The sequence below is a fragment of the Gouania willdenowi genome, chromosome 17, assembly GCF_900634775.1.
Source record: "Gouania willdenowi chromosome 17, fGouWil2.1, whole genome shotgun sequence".
NCBI lineage: Eukaryota > Metazoa > Chordata > Actinopteri > Blenniiformes > Gobiesocidae > Gouania > Gouania willdenowi.
This window is the reverse complement of record NC_041060.1, coordinates 36,456,838-36,484,337: the sequence shown is the minus strand read 5'-3', so window position 1 is coordinate 36,484,337 and position 27,500 is coordinate 36,456,838. Positions and strand designations below refer to the sequence as shown.

The following is a 27,500-nucleotide window of genomic DNA, read 5'->3' as shown; positions in this document are numbered from 1 at the left end:
AATCTATGGCCTTTACTAGTACTACTAGTGAATATATGGCCTTTACTAGTACTACTAGTGAATATATGGTATTTACTAGTACTACTAGTGAATATATGGCCTTTACTAGTACAACTAGTGAATATATGGCCTTTACTAGTACAACTAGTGAATATATGGCCTTTACTAGTACAACTAGTGAATATATGGCCTTTATTAGTACAACTAGTGAATATATGGCCTTTACTAGTACAACTAGTGAATATATGGCCTTTACTAGTACTACTAGTGAATATATATGGTATTTACTAGTACTACTAGTGAATCTATGGCCTTTACTAGTACAACTAGTGAATATATGGCCTTTACTAGTACAACTAGTGAATATATGGCCTTTATTAGTACAACTAGTGAATATATGGCCTTTACTAGTACAACTAGTGAATATATGGCCTTTACTAGTACTACTAGTGAATCTATGGCCTTTACTAGTACAACTAGTGAATATATGGCCTTTACTAGTACAACTAGTGAATCTATGGCCTTTACTAGTACAACTAGTGAATATATGGCCTTTACTAGTACAACTAGTGAATATATGGCCTTTACTAGTACTACTAGTGAATCTATGGCCTTTACTAGTACAACTAGTGAATATATGGCCTTTACTAGTACTACTAGTAAATATATGGTATTTACTAGTACTACTAGTGGATATATGGCTTTTACTAGTACTACTAGTGGATATATGGCTTTTACTAGGACTACTAGTGAATCTATGGCCTATACTAGTACTACTAGTGAATCTATGGTCTTTACTAGTATTACTAGTGAATATATGGCCTTTACTAGTACTACTAGTAAATATATGGCCTTTACTAGTACTACTAGTGAATATATGGCCTTTACTAGTACTACTAGTGAATATATGGCCTTTACTAGTACTATGAGTAAATATATGGTCTTTACTAGTACTACTAGTGAATATATGGCCTTTACTAGTACTAGTAGTGAATTTATGGCCTCTACTAGTACTACTAGTGAATTTATAGCCTTTACTAGTACGACCAGTGAATTTATAGCCTTTACTAGTACTACTAGTGAATATATGGCCTTTACTAGTACTACTAGTGAATATATGGCCTTTACTAGTACAACTAGTGAATATATGGCCTTTACTAGTACTACTAGTGAATCTATGGCCTTTACTAGTACAACTAGTGAATATATGGCCTTTACTAGTACTACTAGTAAATATATGGTATTTACTAGTACTACTAGTGGATATATGGCTTTTACTAGTACTACTAGTGGATATATGGCTTTTACTAGGACTACTAGTGAATCTATGGCCTATACTAGTACTACTAGTGAATCTATGGTCTTTACTAGTATTACTAGTGAATCTATGGCCTTTACTAGTACTACTAGTAAATATATGGTCTTTACTAGTACTACTAGTGAATTTATGGCCTTTACTAGTACTACTAGTAAAAATATGGTCTTTACTAGTAGTACTAGTAAATATATGGTCTTTACTAGTATTACTAGTGAATCTGTGGCCTTTACTAGTACTACTAGTGAATAAATGGCCTTTACTAGTACTACTAGTAAATATATGGTCTTTACTAGTACTACTAGTGAACCTATGGCCTTTACTAGTACTACCAGTGAATATATGGCCTTTACTAGTACTACGAGTAAATATATGGCCTTTACTAGTACTACTAATGAATCTAAGGCCTTTACTAGTACTACTAGTAAATATATGGTCTTTACTAGTACTACTAGTGAATATATGGTCTTTACTAGTACTACCAGTGAATTTATAGCCTTTACTAGTACTACTAGTGAATATATGGCCTTTACTAGTACTACTAGTGAATATATGGCCTTTACTAGTACAACTAGTGAATATATGGCCTTTACTAGTACTACTAGTGAATCTATGGCCTTTACTAGTACAACTAGTGAATATATGGCCTTTACTAGTACTACTAGTAAATATATGGTATTTACTAGTACTACTAGTGGATATATGGCTTTTACTAGTACTACTAGTGGATATATGGCTTTTACTAGGACTACTAGTGAATCTATGGCCTATACTAGTACTACTAGTGAATCTATGGTCTTTACTAGTATTACTAGTGAATCTATGGCCTTTACTAGTACTACTAGTAAATATATGGTCTTTACTAGTACTACTAGTGAATTTATGGCCTTTACTAGTACTACTAGTAAAAATATGGTCTTTACTAGTAGTACTAGTAAATATATGGTCTTTACTAGTATTACTAGTGAATCTGTGGCCTTTACTAGTACTACTAGTGAATAAATGGCCTTTACTAGTACTACTAGTAAATATATGGTCTTTACTAGTACTACTAGTGAACCTATGGCCTTTACTAGTACTACCAGTGAATATATGGCCTTTACTAGTACTACGAGTAAATATATGGCCTTTACTAGTACTACTAATGAATCTAAGGCCTTTACTAGTACTACTAGTAAATATATGGTCTTTACTAGTACTACTAGTGAATATATGGTCTTTACTAGTACTACTAGTGAATTTATGGCCTTTACTAGTACTACTAGTAAATATATGGTCTTTACTAGTATTACTAGTGAATCCATGGCCTTTACGAGTACTACTAGTGAATATATGGCCTTTACTAGTACTACTAGTAAATCTATGGTCTTTACTAGTACTACTAGTGGATATATGGCCTTTACTAGTACTACTAGTGAATCTATGGCCTTTACTAGTACTACTAGTAAATATATGGTCTTTACTAGTACTACTAGTGAATATATGGCCTTTACTAGTACTACTAGTGAATCTGTGGCCTTTACTAGTACTACTAGTGAATATATGGCCTTTACTAGTACTACTAGTGAATATATGGCCTTTACTAGTACTATGAGTAAATATATGGTCTTTACTAGTACTACTAGTGAATATATGGCCTTTACTAGTACTAGTAGTGAATTTATGGCCTCTACTAGTACTACTAGTGAATTTATAGCCTTTACTAGTACGACCAGTGAATTTATAGCCTTTACTAGTACTACTAGTGAATATATGGCCTTTACTAGTACTACTAGTGAATATATGGCCTTTACTAGTACTACTAGTGAATTTATAGCCTTTACTAGTACTACTAGTCAATCTATGGCCTTTACTAGAACTACTAGTGAATTTATAGCCTTTACTAGTACTACTAGTGAATATATGGCCTTTACTAGTACTACTAGTCAATCTATGGCCTTTACTAGAACTACTAGTGAATTTATAGCCTTTACTAGTACTACTAGTGAATATATGGCCTTTACTAGTGCTACTAGTGAATTTATAGCCTTTACTAGTACTACTAGTGAATATATGGCCTTTACTAGTGCTACTAGTGAATTTATAGCCTTTACTAGTACTACTAGTGAATTTATAGCTTTTACTAGTACTACTAGTGAATCTATGGCCTTTACTAGTACTACTAGTCAATTTATGGCCTTTACTAGTACTACTAGTGAATCTATGGCCTTTACTAGTACTACTGGTAAATATATGGTCTTTACTAGTACTACTAGTGAATTTATGGCCTTTACTAGTACTACTAGTGAATCTATGGCCTTTACTAGTACTACTAGTGAATATATGGCCTTTACTAGTACTAGTAGGAAACCAAAAACATTCCAATAGTACTGAGTGAATGAGTGAACGGGTGAACAAGTGATTTAGTAAATGTGTGAATGAGTGAATATGAATACGAGTGAATGCATAAATAAATGAGTGAATATGAGTGAATGAATGATTGAGTAAATTAAATAATGAGGAACTGTCAGTGCTCACCTGTTTGTACTTCCTGGGTCTAGACCTATAGTAACGCTCACCTGTTCGTACTTCCTGGTTCTAGACCTATAGTAACGCTCACCTGTTCGTACTTCCTGGTTCTAGACCTATAGTAACGCTCACCTGTTCGTACTTCTCCAGCTCCGTGTGGTAAATCTGTCGTATCTGGGACAGTTTTGCTCTATAATCTGAATGTTCTGCTGAGTTGTCGGCACCAATGCCGCCCGTTGCCGCGGCAGCGGCGGCGGCGGCTGCAGCCCCGCCTCCTTTCTCTGGCCCGGCCACGCCCTCTGCCAGCAGCATGTTGTCCAGCCTCATGAGCTGAGGGTCTGGAGGCTCCTCCTCCTGGGCCCCTCGGATACTGAGCACTGCAGAGAGGAAGAGGAAGAGGAAGAGGAGGGTTAGATCCTCAATCATTGGCGCCATTGTACAGCATTTCATTGGCCCTGACAGCTGCAGGCCTTTTATTCTGTCACATGCATGTGATCATCAGCTCATTCACTCAAACACTGCAACAGTTATTCACCTGATACCTAATCAATACTAAAAACCTGTTTCACCAATACTTTCAATAACACACTTTAGGAGTGTGTACTATGAAGCTGGATCAGTACATCCTGGATCAGTTTATCCTGGATCAGTTTATACTGGTATCTCTGCGTTAGCTTCAGTTAACCAAACATTCTCTGTACTATGAAGCAGGATATAAACACGTTGACCAACCCAAGTGATTTCAGCATGGCTACGTGCACACTTCTGTGACAGGGGGAGGAGTTTAAAGCGTCAGACCAATCACAATCACAGAAAAACTGTACAGAGCAACTTACATCACTAGTGAGGAATAATTATTTAAAAATATGAAGAATTAAAATCAATAATTCAGACCAAAAACAAGAGAAAAACCAGGAAGAAAAGAACGCAGACAGGAAGTGATGTCACTGTTAATGATGATTAATATTAATCCATGGGATGATAAACGGACAGCGCTCTGATCAGTACATTAGATATAAATCTATATTTTTCCTAAATGATGTTATCACAAAATGAAAGGATTAATCAATCCATTAATAATCTTTCTTTTCGAAACGCAGCTGTCAGATCTACACCAATTAGGATCTACTAACAATGGGCAGCTCATTTTACAAGAGATCTGATTGGTCAGGAGGCGGGGCTTTAGTACTGATCAGATCTGACCTACTTCATAACCTGGACCAGACTAAGTTACCATGGTGATCCATCCATCCGTCACTCATCTGTTATCCTGCAAAGAACAAGTGGAACCAACTGTAGCAAAGCTGAAATCAGCATCACATGGAACATTTTTAAATCCCATACTGCTGATTTTAAGTGTTTTACTGCTGATTTTAAGTGTTTTACTATTGATTTTAAATGTTTTACTGCTGATTTTAAATGTTTTACTACTGATTTTAAATGTTTTACTGCTGATTTTAAATGTTTTACTGCTGATTTTAAATGTTTTACTGCTGATTTTAAATGTTTTACTGCTGATTTTAAGTGTTTTACTGCTGATTTTAAGTCTTTTACTGCTGATTTTAAATGTTTTACTGCTGATTTTAAGTGTTTTACTGCTGATTTTAAGTGTTTTACTGCTGATTTTAAGTGTTTTACTGTTGATTTTAAATGTTTTACTGCTGATTTTAAATGTTTTACTGCTGATTTTAAATGTTTTATTACTGATTTTAAATGTTTTACTGTTGATTTCAAATGCTATACTGCTGAGTTGAAGTGTTTTACTGCTGATTTTAAGTGTTTTACTGCTGATTTTAAGTGTTTTACTGCTGATTTAAAATGTTTTACTGCTGATTTTTAAATGTTTTACTACTGATTGTAAATGTTTTACTACTGATTTTAAGTGTTTTACTGCTGATTTTAAGTGTTTTACTATTGATTTTAAATGTTTTACTGCTGATTTTAAATGTTTTACTACTGATTTTAAATGTTTTACTACTGATTTTAAATGTTTTACTGCTGATTTTTAAATGTTTTACTACTGATTTTAAGTGTTTTACTGCTGATTTTAAATGTTTTACTACTGATTTTAAGTGTTTTATTGCTGATTTTAAATGTTTTACTATTGATTTTAAATGTTTTACTGCTGATTTTAAATGTTTTACTACTGCTTTTAAATGTTTTAGTACTAATTTTAAGTGTTTTACTGCTGATTTTAAATGTTTTACTGCTGATTTTAAATGTTTTAGTACTGATTTTAAGTGTTTTACTGCTGATTTTAAATGTTTTACTGCTGATTTTAAGTGTTTTACTGCTGATTTTAAATGTTTTACTGTTGATTTCAAATGCTATACTGCTGAGTTGAAGTGTTTTACTGCTGATTTTAAATGTTTTACTGCTGATTTTAAGTGTTTCACTGCTGATTTTTAAATGTTTTACTGCTGATTTTAAGTGTTTTACTGCTGATTGTAAATGTTTTACTGCTGATTTTAAATGTTTTATTACTGATTTTAAAGGTTTTACTACTGATTTTAAGTGTTTTACTACTGATTTTAAGTGTTTTACTGCTGATTTTAAATGTTTTACTGCTGATTTTAAATGTTTTACTGCTGATTTTAAGTGTTTTACTACTGATTTTAAATGTTTTACTGCTGATTTTAAATGTTTTACTACTGATTTTAAATGTTTTACTACTGATTGTAAATGTTTTACTACTGATTTTAAATGTTTTACTACTGATTTTAAGTGTTTTACTACTGATTTTAAATGTTTTACTACTGATTTTAAATGTTTTACTGCTGATTTTAAGTGTTTTACTACTGATTTTAAATGTTTTACTGCTGATTTTAAGTGTTTTACTGCTGATTTTAAATGTTTTACTACTGATTTTAAATGTTTTACTACTGATTTTAAATGTTTTACTACTGATTTTAAGTGTTTTACTACTGATTTTAAATGTTTTACTGCTGATTTTAAAGACAGAGCGTGTCTTTCTTCTGTGACCTTTCCTCTGAGTGGGTGGAGGTCCAGATGGATGTCTCCCCCTCCTTCCATTCCCATCAGCTCCAACATGTGAGCAGCTCCAGAGGCAAATGTCAGCGGCCAATCAGACGGCCTGGAAAGGTCAGGAGTTCATCCGTGTGTGTGTGTGTGTGTGTTTCACATGAATCATTCCAGAATGGGGCAGAAACAGTGGTACATGTGAGCAGAGGGAGATTAATAATTCATTATTAATCCACTGGAAGCATGAAATAAATATGATTAATGAACCAATCAAAGAAGGACATGATGAGCCCTCAGCTTTATTTATTCCTCTTTAGTAACGATGGGAATGAACAGCGTGCATTAACCTGATCACCAGTGACCTTCTACACATCCATCACACCGCCAAAATAAAAGCCTCAACAGGAACCATTAGAAAGCTTTAGTTCTAATGTTGAAGCGTTTTCAATGAACACCAACACGTTTCCCTGTTTAACCATGTGACTTTAAACCACACATGGAAAACCCTCAGTCTAGTTTTGTGAGGCCCCCAAAGTAAATGTATAAACTTACTCCACAAACACACAAAATGAAAAACGCACAAAAAAAAAGCAAATGCAAAAATACCAAATCAATCCAAAAATGTTCAAAATTCAAGAATAATGCACTAAATGACCCCAAACACACATAATATGACGTAAAATAACTGAACAATTGACAAAACAACAATAAAAGTACAAAACAAGACTCAAAAAACACACAAATAATAACACAGTAATCAATAAGAAATGGACAGATTGATAATAAAAAAAATACCTAAACCAACCCCCAAAAATAATGAAAAAACTATAAAAACACATCAAACACCCACAAAGCCAACAAAACCCCATAAAACAACTACAAAAATGACAGAAAACCCGCTAAACTCTTTGTTCCTTCCTGTGTTTTTTACATGTTATTTATTGTACAGCATATAAAGAAACAAGGAACAAAACATAAGAAAGCACAGATGGGCGAGAAAAAATATGGATAGCGTTACTATAGGAACCATAATGAAAACAATTCTAGAGCTGGTGTTAGAATATTTCAGACCATTTGTTTCACTTGTTGATAGAATTTTATCTCCATCTAAACCAGGCAGAGGTCTCATCATAGAAGTGTACAAAACAAACAATACCGTACACAATAGTTCCATACTGTAGTGAAGATTCCTCCAGTATGTAGTGAACTTGTCCATGTCAACGTTCACTGTTTCTATGTCATATATTTCTTTAACATTGCAATCCTGTTTTAATAGCCTTCTTCTTGTAAAAGCTTTTTTACTGGCTACTAACATTATTATAATTCAGTATTGATCTGCAACATTAATTGAAGGGGAGATATTACCAACACAAATCATGATTAATAAGTGTATTATTGGTTTAATTTCCTCCACCAGTGGAGTCGCTGATTTTCTCCAACATTGTCCATAATGTGACTGACTTTGATTTGTGGGATGATAAAACTAAATAATTAGATTTTTCAATGAAAATTCCCTCCAATAAGCAGAACTGGAAGTGATCATTTGAGTTTTACAAATGTTCAGACAATCATCGTCTGAAAGCGTTATTTTTGCTTCTTTTTCCCGTTGGATTTAACGTAACGAGTGGAAAAGCCAGTGATTGATTGTAAACAGGAACAGAATCAGATGATCATTCATAATGTAATAATAATCAGAGAGGTCTTCCTCTGTGGGTTTATATCACACATACAATGAGCTCTAAGTTGAAGGTTTCTGAACAAGTCTTGATTTTCTAAGTTGTAGTTGTCTTTAACTTTTAAAATTCTGCCTTAATAAATCTCTCCAGAAAGGCCTCGTTCCCCTCCTCGTCCTCAGGGATTGTGAAGATATTTCTGTTTCTAAATCTGTTACACATACGCTCCTTCAACGTCTGAGGAGCACACCTTTCATGGTGGCGTTCCACTCGGTTCTCCACCTCCTCCATCCTAGCGTCTGTGTTTTGAAGTTCTCGCTCACTTTCTGGTTTCACTTCTTCGTTCAACTTTCTGAGCTCTTCTTCATGTCTTTTTTGATTGTTTCACAAAATCTGCTCAGTTCCTTCTTCATGTCCAGGTGTGCTGCGTTTATGTCAGCGTGGATAGCATCTATGCTAGCTAGCAGGGCTATAATCCTAGCACGCACGATAGCTCCACCCATGTCCACGTGTTTTCCTCAGTATTTACAGTGTTTGTCTAAGGACTGCACAGATATAATCACATTAATGACTCTACAGCAGGTCAATATTGGACAATCTACTCCACCAACCATGGCCCCGCCCCCTGTGATAGCAGTTAACCATCACTGGTTTAAACCCTGACCAGCCCCCGCTTTGGAACACTTCTCTCATTTAAATCTGAATGTGATTTCATCATAAAAGTATGTTTAAAGACCAACTATTTCTTTCTTTTAATAGTAATTATCACCTAGATTACACACACACACACACACACACACACACACAAACACACACACACACACACACACACAAACACAGTAATAATTCCCAGTGTGTGATGTGTGGCAGTAAAGTGTAAAATGCGATGCATAAAAAGTGATAGTGTGTCATAAACCAAGGTGTGTGTGTGTGTGTGTGTGTGTGTGTGTGTATAACAGGCACAGCCTTTGTTTGTGTTGATTGAATAAATGAACGTGTGTTGTTTGGTTTCCCGCGGCGCCAAAGCACCACCAGTGTAAATAAAGCTGCCCATTAAGCCGCCCACACACAGTACACACACACACACACACACACACACACACGGCTCGGCCTAATGGCAGCCCACCCTGAGCACCTTTAAATGAACATGTTTAATTAATTAGGTGGAAGTATTGTGTCACAATTAGAGAGATTTACAGGCCAACGAGGCGTCCCTGGTGAAAGTGCGCTCTGACTGATCCGTTTACCATCAATACAAAAATACAATTAAATATATAGACCGCCTGTGTGTAACATATACAATAATACAAAAATAATAAGGTTGACTAGAAACATTTGCATTAACACATTGTTTAATAACCCGTTAACGTCCACTGTCCTATTTCACCATATAAACCATTCTAAGACAAAACCATCACAACAAACACATTTTATTTCATTAAACTTGGAAAATAAATGTTGACATAAACATTCCAGCACTGTCACCTTTAAAGTCATGTCATGTCTGAATCCATATATTACATATAACATGTCTCAAAATCTTCCTCAGACATTCAAAAATCCAATGAATTCCATCATTTAGTCCAAAACACAGTAAAAGTGCTGTAAAATAATAAAATATAACGTCCTATTTACAGGAAAGTAGCTCCGCCCTGTTTTCTTCTTCTTGTCTTATCTCTGTGAGGATGAACCGTGTCATTCAAAATGTTTAAATTCATGATCAAATCTTTCTGCTTCATTGTTGCTGCAGTACCATACATGACCTGTTGGTGTCGCTTCAACATTTACATTGTGAAGAACAACAGAAGAAGAACCAGGTCACATGACTCGAGTGCTAAAAAATAACTTGTATTTTTAAAAAAAACAACAAATAAATTATTATATATTTTGTACGGTCACTGTATAGCTACTGTATAGTTACTGTATAGTTAATGTATAGTTACTGTATAACTACTGTATAGTTAATGTATAGTTACTGTATAACTACTGTATAGTTAATGTATAGTTACTGTATAGTTACTGTATAACTACTGTATAGTTAATGTATAGTTACTGTATAGTTACTGTATAACTACTGTATAGTTAATGTATAGTTACTGTATAACTACTGTATAGTTAATGTATAGTTACTGTATAGTTACTGTATAACTACTGTATAGTTAATGTATAGTTACTGTATAACTACTGTATAGTTACTGTATAGTTACTGTATAACTACTGTATAGTTAATGTATAGTTACTGTATAACTACTGTATAGTTAATGTATAGTTACTGTATAGTTACTGTATAGTTACTGTATAGTTACTGTATAGTTACTGTATAACTACTGTATAGTTAATGTATAGTTACTGTATAGTTACTGTATAGTTACTGTATAGTTACTGTATAACTACTGTATAGTTAATGTATAGTTACTGTATAACTACTGTATAGTTACTGTATAGTTACTGTATAACTACTGTATAGTTAATGTATAGTTACTGTATAGTTAATGTATAGTTACTGTATAACTACTGTATAGTTAATGTATAGTTAATGTATAGTTACTGTATAGTTACTGTATAACTACTGTATAGTTACTGTATAGTTACTGTATAACTACTGTATAGTTAATGTATAGTTACTGTATAGTTACTGTATAGTTACTGTATAGTTACTGTATAACTACTGTATAGTTAATGTATAGTTACTGTATAACTACTGTATAGTTACTGTATAGTTACTGTATAACTACTGTATAGTTAATGTATAGTTACTGTATAGTTAATGTATAGTTACTGTATAGTTACTGTATAACTACTGTATAGTTAATGTATAGTTAATGTATAGTTAATGTATAGTTACTGTATAGTTACTGTATAACTACTGTATAGTTAATGTATAGTTACTGTATAGTTAATGTATAGTTACTGTATAACTACTGTATAGTTAATGTATAGTTAATGTATAGTTACTGTATAGTTACTGTATAACTACTGTATAGTTAATGTATAGTTACTGTATAACTACTGTATAGTTAATGTATAGTTAATGTATAGTTACTGTATAACTACTGTATAACTACTGTATAGTTAATGTATAGTTAATGTATAGTTACTGTATAGTTACTGTATAACTACTGTATAGTTAATGTATAGTTACTGTATAGTTACTGTATAACTACTGTATAGTTAATGTATAGTTACTGTATAGTTACTGTATAACTACTGTATAGTTAATGTATAGTTACTGTATAACTACTGTATAGTTAATGTATAGTTAATGTATAGTTACTGTATAACTACTGTATAACTACTGTATAGTTAATGTATAGTTAATGTATAGTTACTGTATAGTTACTGTATAACTACTGTATAGTTAATGTATAGTTACTGTATAGTTACTGTATAACTACTGTATAGTTAATGTATAGTTACTGTATAGTTACTGTATAACTACTGTATAGTTAATGTATAGTTACTGTATAACTACTGTATAGTTAATGTATAGTTAATGTATAGTTACTGTATAGTTACTGTATAACTACTGTATAGTTAATGTATAGTTACTGTATAGTTACTGTATAACTACTGTATAGTTAATGTATAGTTACTGTATAGTTAATGTATAACTACTGTATAGTTAATGTATAGTTACTGTATAGTTATTGTATAACTACTGTATAGTTAATGTATAGTTACTGTATAACTACTGTATAGTTAATGTATAGTTACTGTATAGTTACTGTATAACTACTGTATAGTTAATGTATAACTACTGTATAGTTAATGTATAGTTACTGTATAACTACTGTATAGTTAATGTATAGTTACTGTATAGTTACTGTATAACTACTGTATAGTTACTGTATAGTCACTGTATAACTACTGTATAGTTAATGTATAGTTACTGTATAGTTAATGTATAACTACTGTATAGTTACTGTATAGTCACTGTATAACTACTGTATAGTTACTGTATAGTCACTGTATAACTACTGTATAGTTAATGTATAGTTACTGAACTGTTTACCATGAAAAACATGGATTTTATGGTCATCACGGAGACATGGCAGAGAGAGGAGGAGTTTATTCATCTAAATGAACTCTGCCCTGACGGCTGCTCAGTTGTTGGGAAGCCCCGCCCCTCTCGTCGTGGAGGAGGTCTTGCTATGGTTTACAGGGACACTTTCACCTGTAAAGTGATGAATACTCAAGTCTTCCCTTCCTTTGAATCACAAATGTTTAAAGTTGGTTGGCCCCGCCCATTTTATTGTATGCTGGTTTATCGTCCCCCTGGACCTGCTGCTGCCTTTTTAAAGGATTTTAGTGACTTTTTATCTTCAATAATCAAGTTGGAAAATGTTTTAATCCTTGGAGATTTTAATATTCATGTTGACGACAGCACATCCTGCCCAGCAGTGGAACTTTTAACAATGATTGAAACTTTTAATTTTGAGCAACACGTCTTTGGCCCTACTCATCAAAAGGGTCACACGTTAGACCTTGTTTTTTCACTTGGTCTTAACGTTGCCAACCTTTGTATAGAGGATGTCCATATGAGTGACCATTGCTGTGTTTTATTTGATTTAATCTCCAGTCCTGAGCCTGTCCTTTCTGAGCTTAGGTCACAGAGGCGGATCATCACAGAGAACACAACAGCAACATTTTCTGCTATGTTTAACTCAGAACTGTTCTTGCAATGTAATGATGTTGACAGTCTCATCCACAGCTTCAACAGCCATTGTGAGTTCATTATGGATCTGGTTGCACCTGTCAAATCCAACCTGGTGACTCGCAAAGCACCGAGTCCCTGGATTAGTGATGGTATTCGTGATTTGAAGAGACTATGTCGAAAAACTGAGCATCTGTGAAAGTCTTCCAAACTTGAGGTTCATAGGTTGCATCTGAGGGAACTTATGTCTTCTTTAAACGAATTTATAAAAAATGCCAGATCTGACTACTTTCGTCAGCTGATCACTTTGAACAAGAAAAAACCTCAAGTATTGTTTGATACCATCAACTCTATTGTATGTCCTGCTGCTCCTCTTACACCTGTGTTCTGTAAAGCTGACAGCAATGATTTCCTAAACTATTTTATCGATAAACTCCAGGATATCAATGATAATCTTCCTTTGCTCTCGTTCTGCACACCTGGTGCTGTTGAGCTTGTTTCCCACGAGTGGTCCTCTTTTAGCCTTGTAACACAGGCCGATGTCTCATCTATGGTAACCAAAATGAAGCCCTCTTTCTGTGTGTCTGATGTTCTGCCCTGTAGATTTTTTGTAAAAGTCTTTGATGTCATTGGCCCCTGGGTTACCGATCTGATCAACCGTTCCCTGTCAACTGGTGTTTTCCCAGTTCTTTCAAACACGCAACTGTAGAACCACTTCTCAAAAAGCCCAATCTGGACCCAGCAGATTTAAAAAACTTCAGGCCCATTTCTAAACTTCCGTTTTTGTCCAAAGTGTTGGAGAAGGTGGTCTCTGATCAGTTGGTACCCTTCTTGGAGAAACACAACATTTTCGACACTTTTCAGTCCGGTTTCCGTAAGAATCACTCCACGGAAACCGCCCTGCTTAAAGTGTCCAGTGATATTATGATGTCCGCGGACTCTGGAAAATGTGCTGTTCTTGTGTTGTTAGATTTCTCGTCAGCATTTGACACTGTGAATCATCAAACCATGTTGACAAGACTGCGTGACCTGGTTGGAATGTCTGGACCAGTCTTGGCGTGGTTCTCCTCGTATTTGTCGGGGAGGAGTTTTAGTGTCTATGGAAATGAGTTCCTGTCTGACCCTGCTGATTTGCTGTGTGGGGTTCCCCAGGGCTCTGTTTTGGGCCCGATTTAGTTTTTACTCTATATCCTTCCATTAGGGAAAATGATCCAGACCTTTGATGATGTTTCCTACCATTTGTTTGCGGATGATATTCAGCTTTACTGCTCTTTTAAGCCCTCTGAGATCCAGAAATTAAGCTCTCTGCTGAAATGTCTTGCGCAAGTTAAACAATGGCTCGGTGCAAATTCCCTACAACTGAACCCAGACAAAACAGAGGTGCTGGTGTTTGCCCCTGATGACGCTATGCCAGGGATTCACCAGTATTTGGGCGACCTGAGTTTGTCTGCTAAAACAAGCCTTAGAAATCTTGGCATTATCTTTGACAAAGCAATGTCATTAGAGCACCACTCTAAACTGTTGACAAGGAACTGTTTTTACCAACTGAGGAAAATCTCTAAACTACGTTCACTTGTGTCCAGAGATGATCTTGAGATGATTATCCAGCCTTTGTGTCTTCCCGTTTAGACTATTGTAACAGCTTATTTTCCTGTCTAAACAAAAAGGCGCTGTCTCGTCTTCAGCAGGTACAAAACTCTGCGGCGAGGTTACTGACTCGCACAAACAAAAGGGCCCATATTACTTCCATTCTAAAAGCCCTTCATTGGCTCCCAGTCACTTTTCGTTTCAATTTTAAAATTCTGGTGCTGACCTTCAGAGCCTTGCATGGTCAGGCTCCCTCCTACATTAGAGACTTGTTGTGTCCTTATACCCCCTCCCGGAGGCTGAGGTCCCAGGATCAGAACCTGCTCATGGTCCCCCGTACCCGTTAGCCAGAGGAGATCGCTCCTTCCAGGCGGTCGCGCCAACGCTCTGGAACGATCTTCCGTTTACCTTGCGTTTGCTTGATTCCGTTGATGCTTTTAAGAGCCAACTGAAAACCTTTCTGTTTCAGAAAGCATTTTAAAATTCCAGTGATAAAGGGTTGTTTTATGACCATCATATTTCTGTGACTGTAACTGTAATTTGTATTGTATTGTATGCACTGTATGTATTGTGAAGCACTTTGTGACTCCTGTCTGTAAAAGGTGCTATATAAATAAATATTACTTACTTACTTACTGTATAGTTACTGTATAGTTACTGTATAGTTACTGTATAGTTAATGTATAGTTACTGTATAGTTACTGTATAACTACTGTATAGTTAATGTATAATTACTGTATAGTTACTGTATAACTACTGTATAGTTAATGTATAGTTACTGTATAGTTACTGTATGGTTACTGTATAACTACTGTATAACTACTGTATAGTTAATGTATAGTTAATGTATAGTTACTGTATAGTTAATGTATAGTTACTGTATAACTACTGTATAGTTACTGTATAGTTACTGTATAGTTAATGTATAGTTACTGTATAGTTACTGTATAACTACTGTATAGTTAATGTATAATTACTGTATAGTTAATGTATAGTTACTGTATGGTTACTGTATAACTACTGTATAACTACTGTATAGTTACTGTATAACTACTGTATAGTTACTGTATAGTTACTGTATAGTTAATGTATAGTTATTGTATAACTACAGTATAGTTAATGTATAGTTACTTTATAACTACTGTATAGTTAATGTATAGTTACTGTATAGTTAATGTATAGTTACTGTATAACTACTGTATAGTTAATGTATAGTTACTGTATAACTACTGTATAGTTACTGTATAACTACTGTATAGTTACTGTATAACTACAGTATAGTTAATGTATAGTTACTTTATAACTACTGTATAGTTAATGTATAGTTAATGTATAGTTAATGTATAACTACTGTATAGTTACTGTATAACTACTGTATAGTTACTGTATAACTACTGTATAGTTACTGTATAGTTACTGTATAACTACTGTATAGTTAATGTATAGTTAATGTATAGTTACTGTATGCTTACTGTATAACTACTGTATAACTACTGTATAGTTACTGTATAGTTACTGTATAACTACTGTATAGTTACTGTATAGTTAATGTATAGTTACTGTATAGTTACTGTATAACTACAGTATAGTTAATGTATAGTTACTTTATAACTACTGTATAGTTAATGTATAGTTACTGTATAGTTAATGTATAGTTACTGTATAACTACTGTATAGTTAATGTATAGTTACTTTATAACTACTGTCTAGTTAATGTATAGTTACTGTATAGTTAATGTATAGTTACTGTATAACTACTGTATAGTTAATGTATAGTTACTTTATAACTACTGTCTAGTTAATGTATAGTTACTGTATAGTTAATGTATAGTTACTGTATAACTACTGTATAGTTACTGTATAACTACAGTATAGTTAATGTATAGTTACTTTATAACTACTGTATAGTTAATGTATAGTTAATGTATAGTTACTATATAACTACTGTATAGTTACTGTATAACTACTGTATAGATACTGTATAACTACAGTATAGTTAATGTATAGTTACTTTATAACTACTGTATAGTTAATGTATAGTTACTGTATAGTTAATGTATAGTTAATGTATAGTTACTGTATAACTACTGTATAGTTAATGTATAGTTACTTTATAACTACTGTATAGTTACTGTATAGTTACTGTATAACTACAGTATAGTTACTGTATAGTTACTGTATAACTACTGTATAGTTACTGTATAACTACTGTATAGTTAATGTATAGTTACTTTATAACTACTGTATAGTTATTGTATAGTTACTGTATAGTTAATGTATAACTACTGTATAGTTACTGTATAACTACTGTATAGTTACTGTATAACTACTGTATAACTACTGTATAGTTACTGTATAACTACTGTATAGTTAATGTATAGTTACTTTATAACTACTGTATAGTTATTGTATAGTTACTGTATAAATACTGTATAAATACTGTATAGTTACTGTATAGTTACTGTATAAATACTGTATAGTTACTGTATAACTACTGTATAGTTACTGTATAGTTACTGTATAGTTACTGTATAAATACTGTATAGTTACTGTATAACTACTGTATAGTTACTGTATAGTTACTGTATAGTTACTGTATAGTTAATGTATAGTTACTGTATAGTTAATGTATAGTTACTTTATAACTACTGTATAGTTAATGTATAGTTACTGTATAGTTAATGTATAGTTAATGTATAGTTACTGTATAACTACTGTATAGTTACTGTATAACTACAGTATAGTTAATGTATAGTTACTTTATAACTACTGTCTAGTTAATGTATAGTTACTGTATAACTACTGTATAGTTACTGTATAACTACTGTATAGTTACTGTATAGTTACTGTATAGTTAATGTATAGTTACTATATAACTACTGTATAGTTACTGTATAACTACTGTATAGTTAATGTATAGTTACTTTATAACTACTGTCTAGTTAATGTATAGTTACTGTATAGTTACTGTATAACTACTGTATAGTTACTGTATAGTTACTGTATAACTACTGTATAGTTACTGTATAACTACTGTATAGTTAATGTATAGTTACTGTATAGTTACTGTATAGTTAATGTATAGTTACTGTATAACTACTGTATAGTTAATTCATAGTTACTGTATAACTACTGTATAGTTACTGTATAACTACTGTATAGTGTTATGGTGAAAATTATTAGCCTTGGTTGTAACTTTCCATTATGTGATTTTCATTTCTTCAACTTTGCTCTGGGTCAGACTGCCTTGTCCAAAGCACATGATATGCTTACACACACACTCACATAGTTCCCCAAAACATTCCCAAGGACAGGTGCGTAGGCACTCTCTGTGTGCGCACTCACATGTCACACACACACGCCATACACATCCATTCATTCACACACACAAACACAAACGCACACTCCTCCGTCTCTATGACAACCGACAGATACAGGACTGGTTGTTTAGACCCAAAAGAACAAACTGTCTTTCCTTTTTTCTCCCTCTGTCCTCACCTCCTCCCTCTCTCTGTATCTCTATCTCCTGGGGGGAGGAGGGAGGGGGACTGAGGGGAATATACGTATTGGATCAGAACTGTCTCACTCAATCATCGGACGTCCGCCTGGACGGACGCTAACTTTGTTCCATTTTGTACCTTTTTTCTTAGTTTAGAATAAACATTTTTTATATAAAATCATCAATGCTTCTCCTGGATTCCATCATTCAACCAGAGCAATGAATCATGTCTCAAATGAGGTCAACCGTAAATTCTGCCGTAACAATTGGCGATCACGAACAGGACCATCTTCTGTCCACCCCTCGGACAGAGACTGGATCACGAACCATCGGTTGAACCTCAACACCAATTCGGACTAAGGTAAAGCTGCCTTTATATAAATATATATATATATATATATATATGTAAATTTTCATTTACATATATATATATATTCGCTCTGTGTTGATTTTTTTTGGAACCAGTCAAGCATTGTATTGATTTTCAGCTTTGAGCTTTGATTTTGATCCTCAGCTGTTCTGTGTTTTGACGCAGTGAATAGCCATGAGAAAGGCTCAAATGGTTGAGGTTCTATGCCTTTTAATGCTGTAGGTTCTCTCTGGTTTTCTTCGGGCTCGGATATTTTGTTTAGGCATAAAATACGGCTGGTCATTATTTACTTTGGTTTTGTTCGGACACCCACAGCCTGTGAGGTCCTGACCATAGATAGACGGGCAACAAGGTTTCTAAAACATCCCAGCGGTGCCATGATCTGAGTTCACCTCTGTACCGAAAGCAAAATAGATTAAAACCCCGAATCTAACCTAAATTGTGTTTCTGTGATGAACAACCCAATAAACAAATAATATATGCATACGCATATACAATCTTGGTATGATGTGAACTCAGATCATGCTTTCAGGCGAGTTTTACTTTTTTTATCTTTGTTTTTATTTTGTTTAAACGTGGAATCAGATTTCTCCCTTTGGCTTGGCTTTAATGCTTTCATTTGGAAAGGGAGAGAAAGACAGAGAGCCAAACACACACACGTCGCTGCTGTGTTTTTCTTTTTTTTGGACGTGTGAACACACACACACACACACACACACACACACACACACACACACACACACACACACACACACACGTACAGAGAGAGAAAGGGAGAGAGAGAGCACACGCACAGGCACGCGCACGGGCGCACGCACACGCACAGCCACACCCATCCCAAGAGAGAGAGGTGGCGCCCCTCACTGGCCAGTTTAGTGCACTACACACTTGTGACACAACATTGTGATTTCTCACCTTTCCTGTGCCTACAGAATAGTGCCATTACACACAGACACTATTTTTATTTTATTTTGATTTCATGTTTGATGGGCAGCACACACTCAAACACACACACACAGATGAATACAGTATTTCATTTTATTTTATTTTACCATCATTATCATTTTTTTTATTATTTAAATTGTTAGTTTCTGTTGGCTTTGTGGTTGTCCCCTGAAGAAACGACATCTTCAATGAAAGAATGAAATCACCTTCAACTCTTACGCTAATGGAATGTCAACATCATTCAAAGGACCAAGCATCAGAAGGAAATGGACAATCAAAGGTGTGTGACCTTTCAGGACTCAAGGACTCAACTCCCATTCAGCAAAGCAATGCTGAAATAACTCGCTCAGTCCCAAGTCAACTCTTCATCGTCTATGAATGGGCCGCATGCCAATGCCCCATCATCAAAGACTGAGAACCTGTGGGCGTCGGAGTGGACACTCCCCCCACCAATGAGTTGCGAGTTAAACGCCACGACTACTGCCTGAATGATGGGCAGCAACTGCAGACTGGTCACACGTCTGCTGGAAATCTTCACCAAAAAGACACTGTTTCAAAAGCCACAAGGATACCAAGCAACAAGAAGTCCACCACAGCCTTTGGTGGTAGTGCTAAATCACTTTAGCCTTGAACTTTGGCATGGAGGGGGACAACTAGCAAATAGCCAACAAGCTTCTCCTTCGCACAATACTAACCCCTCTATCTTCTGACTGTGCACTAGATTATTTTGTTTTCATTTATTCTCTCACACGCAGACAGACCAGACATACAGTCACACACCCACATTCATAACTATGAGAAACACAGAACTTCACACAGAACCCTTCTGTTTGCCACATGAGATCAAGTGTGCCCATCATTTATCTTTGCTTTTATTCATTATGTTGCTCATTTATTTACACTGCTTTGGCCTTTATGAGAAAACAACAAACAAAGGGGAAGAAAATAGTGTTACTGATAAGGCTTTTCTTTCTTTTATTTTCTTGATTGAGGGGAGGGCCCCCACAATGCAAGATATGGTTACATCCGCTGAAGACAGAGCCCTCTGTTGCCTCAGCTTTTGGAGCTGAAGTTTTAATTTTTATTGGCCATGATTTTTTTTGAGCTCACACGTTTTTCTCCTTTGTTATTTCTGAACGATTCTTCTTTTTCTCTTTTGTTTTTACTCAATTTCAGGAAAATTGAGACAGAGATTGAGGACTGCAGCCTCAACAAGTTTAAATTTTGACATTTTTTTTGACCGATACCCTCGTAAACAATCTGTACCTTACCCTTTTTGAAGCTGCTTGCGACAGACAGCCTAGTTCAACATTCATTGTTTTCATTTTGCGCGTTTCCCCCTTACCGCGTCGGACTGTCTGGCCGGCCCAAAGCCACAGCAGGGGGGGGGGTACCAAATTTTTCCTGAGAAAAAATGTCCCATTAGTTGCTATGAGTACATAGGCAATTACTTTTCAAACAAGAAGTCCCGGTTTAATGTGCAGAAAAAGGATAAACCTTGCTAGGGAAAGCACTCTTCGGGGGATAGTGGTCCACCTGATTTGATACATGCTTGGTAACCGAATACCGTTCTGAACAAATTTCTACGTTCCCTTAGAGTGAGGGTTATTAGAGGTTGCGTGCTCCGTTCAATCTTAAGAAGTGCCCAAAAGAAAGTCCTGACAGTCTGCGTTGGTTTATAATTCTCCTGCTAATTCGGAGGGTTTTTTTAATCTCCGGAGTAACGAGTGGTCGAGTTGGAAATTCTCCCTAGCTTTATATTTTAAATAAAGTCACAGGTTGAGAGGTTACCCTTCCCCCATACTCCTCCCAACTTTATATTTTTCATAAAGTCAGAAGTTGGAAGGTTCCCTGGAAATTCTCCCTAGCTTTATATTTTAAATAAAGACACAGGTCGAGAGGTTACCCTTCCCCCATACTCCTCCCAACTTTATATTTTTCTTAAAGTCAGAAGTTGGAAGGTTCCCTGGAAATTCTCCCTACTTTATATTTTCATAAGGCAAGGTTGAGAGGGTCTCCGGCTAATTCAGATATTTGTTTTAAGTTTCTGGAATTTGCAGCTGTTGAGAGTTTCCCGCGGTTTGGTACCGCGGTTGAGTTTGTTGTTAGGCATGGCCATGCGATTCCTGCCTGATCAGCAGATGAGCAGACTGTCAGTACTGCAAGGGACAATACTCTAAGTGTAGACTCCGCAAAGGCGGAAGTAAAAAGGAGCGTACCTCTTAGTAATCAGACGATACCAGTAAAAAGCAATTAATTAACACTAAAAGGTTGCCAAGCATGGGGGGGCAATAAGAGCTCATTGACCCCGAGAGACGAGGTGGACTGGCTATCGCCATTGGTGGGTTAGATGAGACCTATATTCCACTTAGACACTGCAGCAAAACCTTGTGAATGCATGGACGTGAAAATTGAGGCATGAACGTGTGCGGTGCATGAATGACTGAATGATGACACGTTACGTATGCCTGAGAGAACCGCGTTGTGAGTGCGAATGTGCCGTGGACGTGTCATTGAGTGATTGACCGATGAATGGCTGTTTGACTACACATGTTCCTCTGTTTCACCTTCTTTTCCTCCTGGGTTCTGATGCACTTGATCTTCTCCCTGTTTTTGCCAATTATGTAGTGGGGTGTTCAGGAAACACTGCTGCTTGTTAAAAGAACTATGGTTTTAGGCCTTGGGCCTTCTAAAAAGTTTACCAGGTTTTAAAGGGTTTTTTTCTGGGTGTTTAAAAACACCAAACGACATTTTTTATATATGATACCACTTTCAGTGGAATGACTGGCTTTGACCTTGACTGACCTTACATGTTCAGTGTCCATGTTTTTTTTGTTGTTATATGTGTATACTCGTTGTGGTGTGCACTTGTCTATGTCTTCGTCTTAGTTGTTGTTATTATGTAGCTTTTTCCAAAATACAGGTCGCTGTAAGGAGACGAATCAGATCCAACTAAAGAAAAGAGATATTTTAAATTATCCAGTTAAGTCTTAATGGTTTCCTCTCTTTCTGTTTCTGAGTGTTTCCTAACAGAATGCCACCGCCTTCTCGACTCCGATCCTTCCTCCAGCCGCCATGCCTGGTCACTGCTTGTTATGATGAAGGATGAGAATTAAAGGGAAGTATTGTCCATAACTGTAACTGGGAAGCAAAGGGGAAATAGATTGAAATAGACACGTGACAATATGACATATTGTGGATGTTCTAACATAATATCTATTCCAGAGACTACAGCGACTTCCAATCCAACTGCAAAAGTGGGGACAGATCTTCAAATTTCCAAAAGGAGCGTACAGTTGACCCTGGCTTTGACCTTTATGGCTGAGGAGAGGGAGGTCGAGGAGGTTGAAGGGCACAAAGGCAGGCGGACACAAGAGAGAGGAAAACGGAGACACATCCAAAATGATCAGATAAGTGATTTTCCAATGATATTTATCATATGGTTTTAAGAATCCAAATGTATTCTTATGTAAAAAAAAGGGAAGGGAGGGGCCAACGTCCCTCTGGTTTTTTATTTATATTTTATCATAGGAAAATAATATACCCCAAAACCCTCCAACCATTTTCTTCTTGTTCCAACAGCACTTAGCGTGCAAGACCATAAAACACCTTCACTGGGTTTAGACACTTTTAAGGGAAAAATTAAGTGTTCTCAACATTGGGTTGGTGGCCCAATCTGGGTCGCCTGAGATTTAAAAAAGGGTCCTCCTGAAAATCTTGATAATTGATTGAAATAAGAGATAGTTTAAAGTTAAGTAACTTCCAAGCATTTAAGGAAGCTCTCCAAACCGTGCTGGGGCTCGTCACCCCTACGAATGGGATAAATACAGAGAGCAAAAGACAATATGATTGTTCGACTCAACTTAACTTTAATTCTGTCTAACCTTAAAGGGCCAATAATCTTGCTAAACTCTGGTTCAGACACAGAATAGGAGACACTTTTGCCACCAATTGACCTTCAAAGTTAAGTAAATTACATCTCAAATAATAATTATGAGGGAAAATAATGAAATAAATGAACTGACAAATTCAGCTCTATAAAAGAATTAGGCTATGTAATCAGGTGTGGAGTGTTAACATTATTCAGAATAAATAAAGGATAGAATAAGATTTCTCCTTCACAAATAAGAGATAGAAAAAATGAAACAAACAATTTAAATAAATAAATAACATTATTTATTTATTTGGTTAAACTCATTTAGCTTTCTCACATCTCCATGTCTCCCAATTGTATGTTTTCATCTTGAGAAGACATGTAATCACACTCCACACTTCTCCGTCTGACTTGCATGTCCTTCTCCGTCCGACTTGCATGTCCTTGTAAACAGTGGTTCTCAAATTGCTTCTCACCAGGTAAGTAGATGTACCACAGATAATCACTGCAACTCCAGCTATGCTTCTCCTTACTCCAGGAAAAGAAAATCGAATTAATACTTCCTGAAAATCGAATTAATACTTCCTGAAAATCGAATTAATACTTCCTGCTTTTCTTTCAGCCTCATATTTTCCCACTCGCGTGCGAATGGGCTACAGAGCTAGCATGGCTAAAAGCTCACTAACCCACACCTAACCATTGTGTGATTGTGCAGCAGCACCTTTTAGGATCTGAAAAGCTCTCAGATCCTGACCTCTGACCTGTCTCTGCGTTCCTGGCCATACTAACTATTCATTTAGTTAGTTAACTAACCCTAACACCCCTCATCTACAACGCCGACCTAGAAATGAACGACCGAAGGTGGACCGACACTTTCCAAATTCAACTTACGACCCACACGGCAGTGAGGGTCGCGGAGCGAGCCACGTGGATTCACGCATCACACTCCAGGAAGGTGCCAACAACACCACTGATCGTGGAACCGCAGTAAGGAGCGTTTCCTCTTTTCTGGATTAGGAGCAGTGTTTTGAGGAGCCTTTGTGTGCCCTGAAAGTTGCAACGAAGGGCAGAAGAAAAGTCCCCGGGGTTACAAGCTAATCTTTCTAACGGGGCATATGGTCTGTTGAAACCTTTGAAATCCAACCTTGAGGACATCGTGGGAGATCACAAGCATTTTCCCGCTGTGATGAAGAGGTCACGAGCCCCTCTGTTTATGCCCCAGGAGCAGGCTGGAATTATGCCATTATTCTGTCGTTTCATGTCACTCGTGTTCTGGTCATCGATTGGGGCGATGGTCCTGTCCGCGGTTCCAGTACTCCTCTGGCTCCTGGCCTCCAGGGGGACAATCGAGGACACTGGACTTGAACCAATGAATGCAAGTGTTGTTCCTAATGTGAATGATTCTTTTTACAGGGTGACTAATGCAAGCAGAAATAGACGCTGGATAAACGATATCGTCCTGCACGACACTTTAGCTGCGACCAATGTTACTCATCCGTTTTTCACGAACACCTGGTTCCGATACGCGCACTATCAAGCTAAAAGTAGGGGCCTATCCAACTGTTTTTGTTCTTACATGCCTGTGTCATCAACACACCCCCACTTAACCGCGATACCAATGGATGCTTCCGACTCCTTTTGTTATTTGTCTCACTCTAATTTCGGCATGGGGGACCCCAACCGTTGTTCTAAACCGCCAGTAAAAAAACTGACTACACTACGCGATGACACATCTTCCGCTATGTATGTAGATTACACGCGATCCACACTTTTTTCCCTTCTGTTTCGCCAGAAACGGAACTCGCAAACTAGGCCAGATTCCCGGTCATAATTTCAATTTTACTTAGTCCTGAATGCGACACCGCACATAATTCGCACACATGTGCCCACATTCATACACCCGGGACTAATAGCTTTCATCCACACGACGATCTGGGGTACGGCTGCGCGTCGAAACCTTAGAATACAGGTTTAAGTCCTTTGTTAACGCGTCATTTTTGGCCCTTACTGGCCTCTCTGGGGGAAATCACGAATATACGCTTAATGGTCCCACAAAGTAGAATGGTCCTAGACCTACAGACCGTGGCCAAAAGAGGCGTTTGACGCCATGAACAAAGACCGCCACGTCCTATAACCCTTCCGCCGCCGGAAGCCCAGCCTGAAGTGTTTATGATGAGTGTTTTTGATGTCTCAGATGATGACTCTGCTTACTGATGACACCTACATATGTTTTTGTTGCTGTGCCGTGCTGACATTTATACCATGTGTGTTTTTGCTACTAGTGATATATATTCCATATTCATTGATCACCAATGATGTTAGTTGCTAAGGATATTTGATTTTATTGTGCAGTGTCCCCTGGAAAAAATAATGCTTATATCCATAGTGTTATAACGGTGTCAATATCATTTGTCCTACGGACCATGAGGTTGCGCTAGAATTACACTAATTTTGATTAATGTTTTATGTGTTTTGGGCTGTGCTAAAGTTAAACAACTTACTAACTAATTTCGCTTTTTTTGTGTTGGACTTTGTCCAAAAAGAGTGGATTGTTATGGTGAAAATTATTAGCCTTGGTTGTAACTTTCCATTATGTGATTTTCATTTCTTCAACTTTGCTCTGGGTCAGACTGCCTTGTCCAAAGCACATGATATGCTTACACACACACTCACATAGTTCCCCAAAACATTCCCAAGGACAGGTGCGTAGGCACTCTCTGTGTGCGCACTCACATGTCACACACACACGCCATACACATCCATTCATTCACACACACAAACACAAACGCACACTCCTCCGTCTCTATGACAACCGACAGATACAGGACTGGTTGTTTAGACCCAAAAGAACAAACTGTCTTTCCTTTTTTCTCCCTCTGTCCTCACCTCCTCCCTCTCTCTGTATCTCTATCTCCTGGGGGGAGGAGGGAGGGGGACTGAGGGGAATATACGTATTGGATCAGAACTGTCTCACTCAATCATCGGACGTCCGCCTGGACGGACGCTAACTTTGTTCCATTTTGTACCTTTTTTCTTAGTTTAGAATAAACATTTTTTATATAAAATCATCAATGCTTCTCCTGGATTCCATCATTCAACCAGAGCAATGAATCATGTCTCAAATGAGGTCAACCGTAAATTCTGCCGTAACAATAGTTACTGTATAGTTAATGTATAGTTACTGTATAGTTAATGTATACTGTTATGGCAATTTTTATATTCATCATAATATCGTCAAATGTATGTTCATGTGTACAATGATGACTCCATTACTCTTTGCACTTTTGAACAGCTGAATCATGTTAGATTAAACAGTACAGATCGTATTGTACTCAGTGCAACACAGAGTCTCTGCTGAAGGCCAAACTCAAACTCACATGCAGATATACACGAACACACACACTATCAAGGATAGATAAGAGTGGCGCCCAATCTTCCTCGTCTTCATCATCCTCAAACGTTTCCACTGTTGTGCATCTGACTCCCTCCTTCTCCTCACCTCAGGATGGAACTTTTTCTGTTATCTGTATAAAAGCTTAAGCTGTGAAACTGTTAGTTAGAGTGGGTCTTGCCTTTTTGCGCTGCCACGAGCCTTTTGACCATCCTTGTTGGGGCCTGATTTTCATTCTTTCAGGATGGAAGCTTCTTTTTACTCCTTTTTTATTTAATTTTATAACAAACCTTTTTTATAAAATCATCAATGCCTCGCCTGGACTCCATCATTCAACCAGAGCAATAAATCATGTCTCCAAATGAGGTCAACCGCAAATTTGCCGTAACAATAGTTACTGTAAAACTACTGTATAGATACAGTATAACTACTGTGTAGCTACTGTATAGTTGCTGTATAACTACTGTATAACTACTGTATAGTTAATGTATAGTTACTGTATAGTTACTGTATAACTACTGTATAGATAATGTATAGTTACTGTATAACTACTGTATAGTTACTGTATAACTACTGTATAGTTAATGTATAGTTACTGTATAGTTAATGTATAGTTACTGTATAACTACTGTATAGTTAATGTATAGTTACTGTATAACTACTGTATAGTTAATGTATAGTTACAGTATAGTTAATGTATAG

General features: G+C 36.2%; 1 protein-coding gene across 2 annotated transcripts in view; it reads right to left on the bottom strand.

The window, feature by feature from the left end:
- LOC114478735 (pre-B-cell leukemia transcription factor 1) overlaps window positions 1–27,500 on the bottom strand; it is a 124,848-nt gene that overhangs the window by 30,564 nt on the left and 66,784 nt on the right. For both annotated transcript variants that reach the window (XM_028471934.1, XM_028471936.1), the window contains exon 3: window positions 3,956–4,200. In XM_028471934.1, the coding sequence (XP_028327735.1) occupies window positions 3,956–4,200 (245 nt within the window). The remainder of the gene's footprint in view (window positions 1–3,955; window positions 4,201–27,500) is intronic.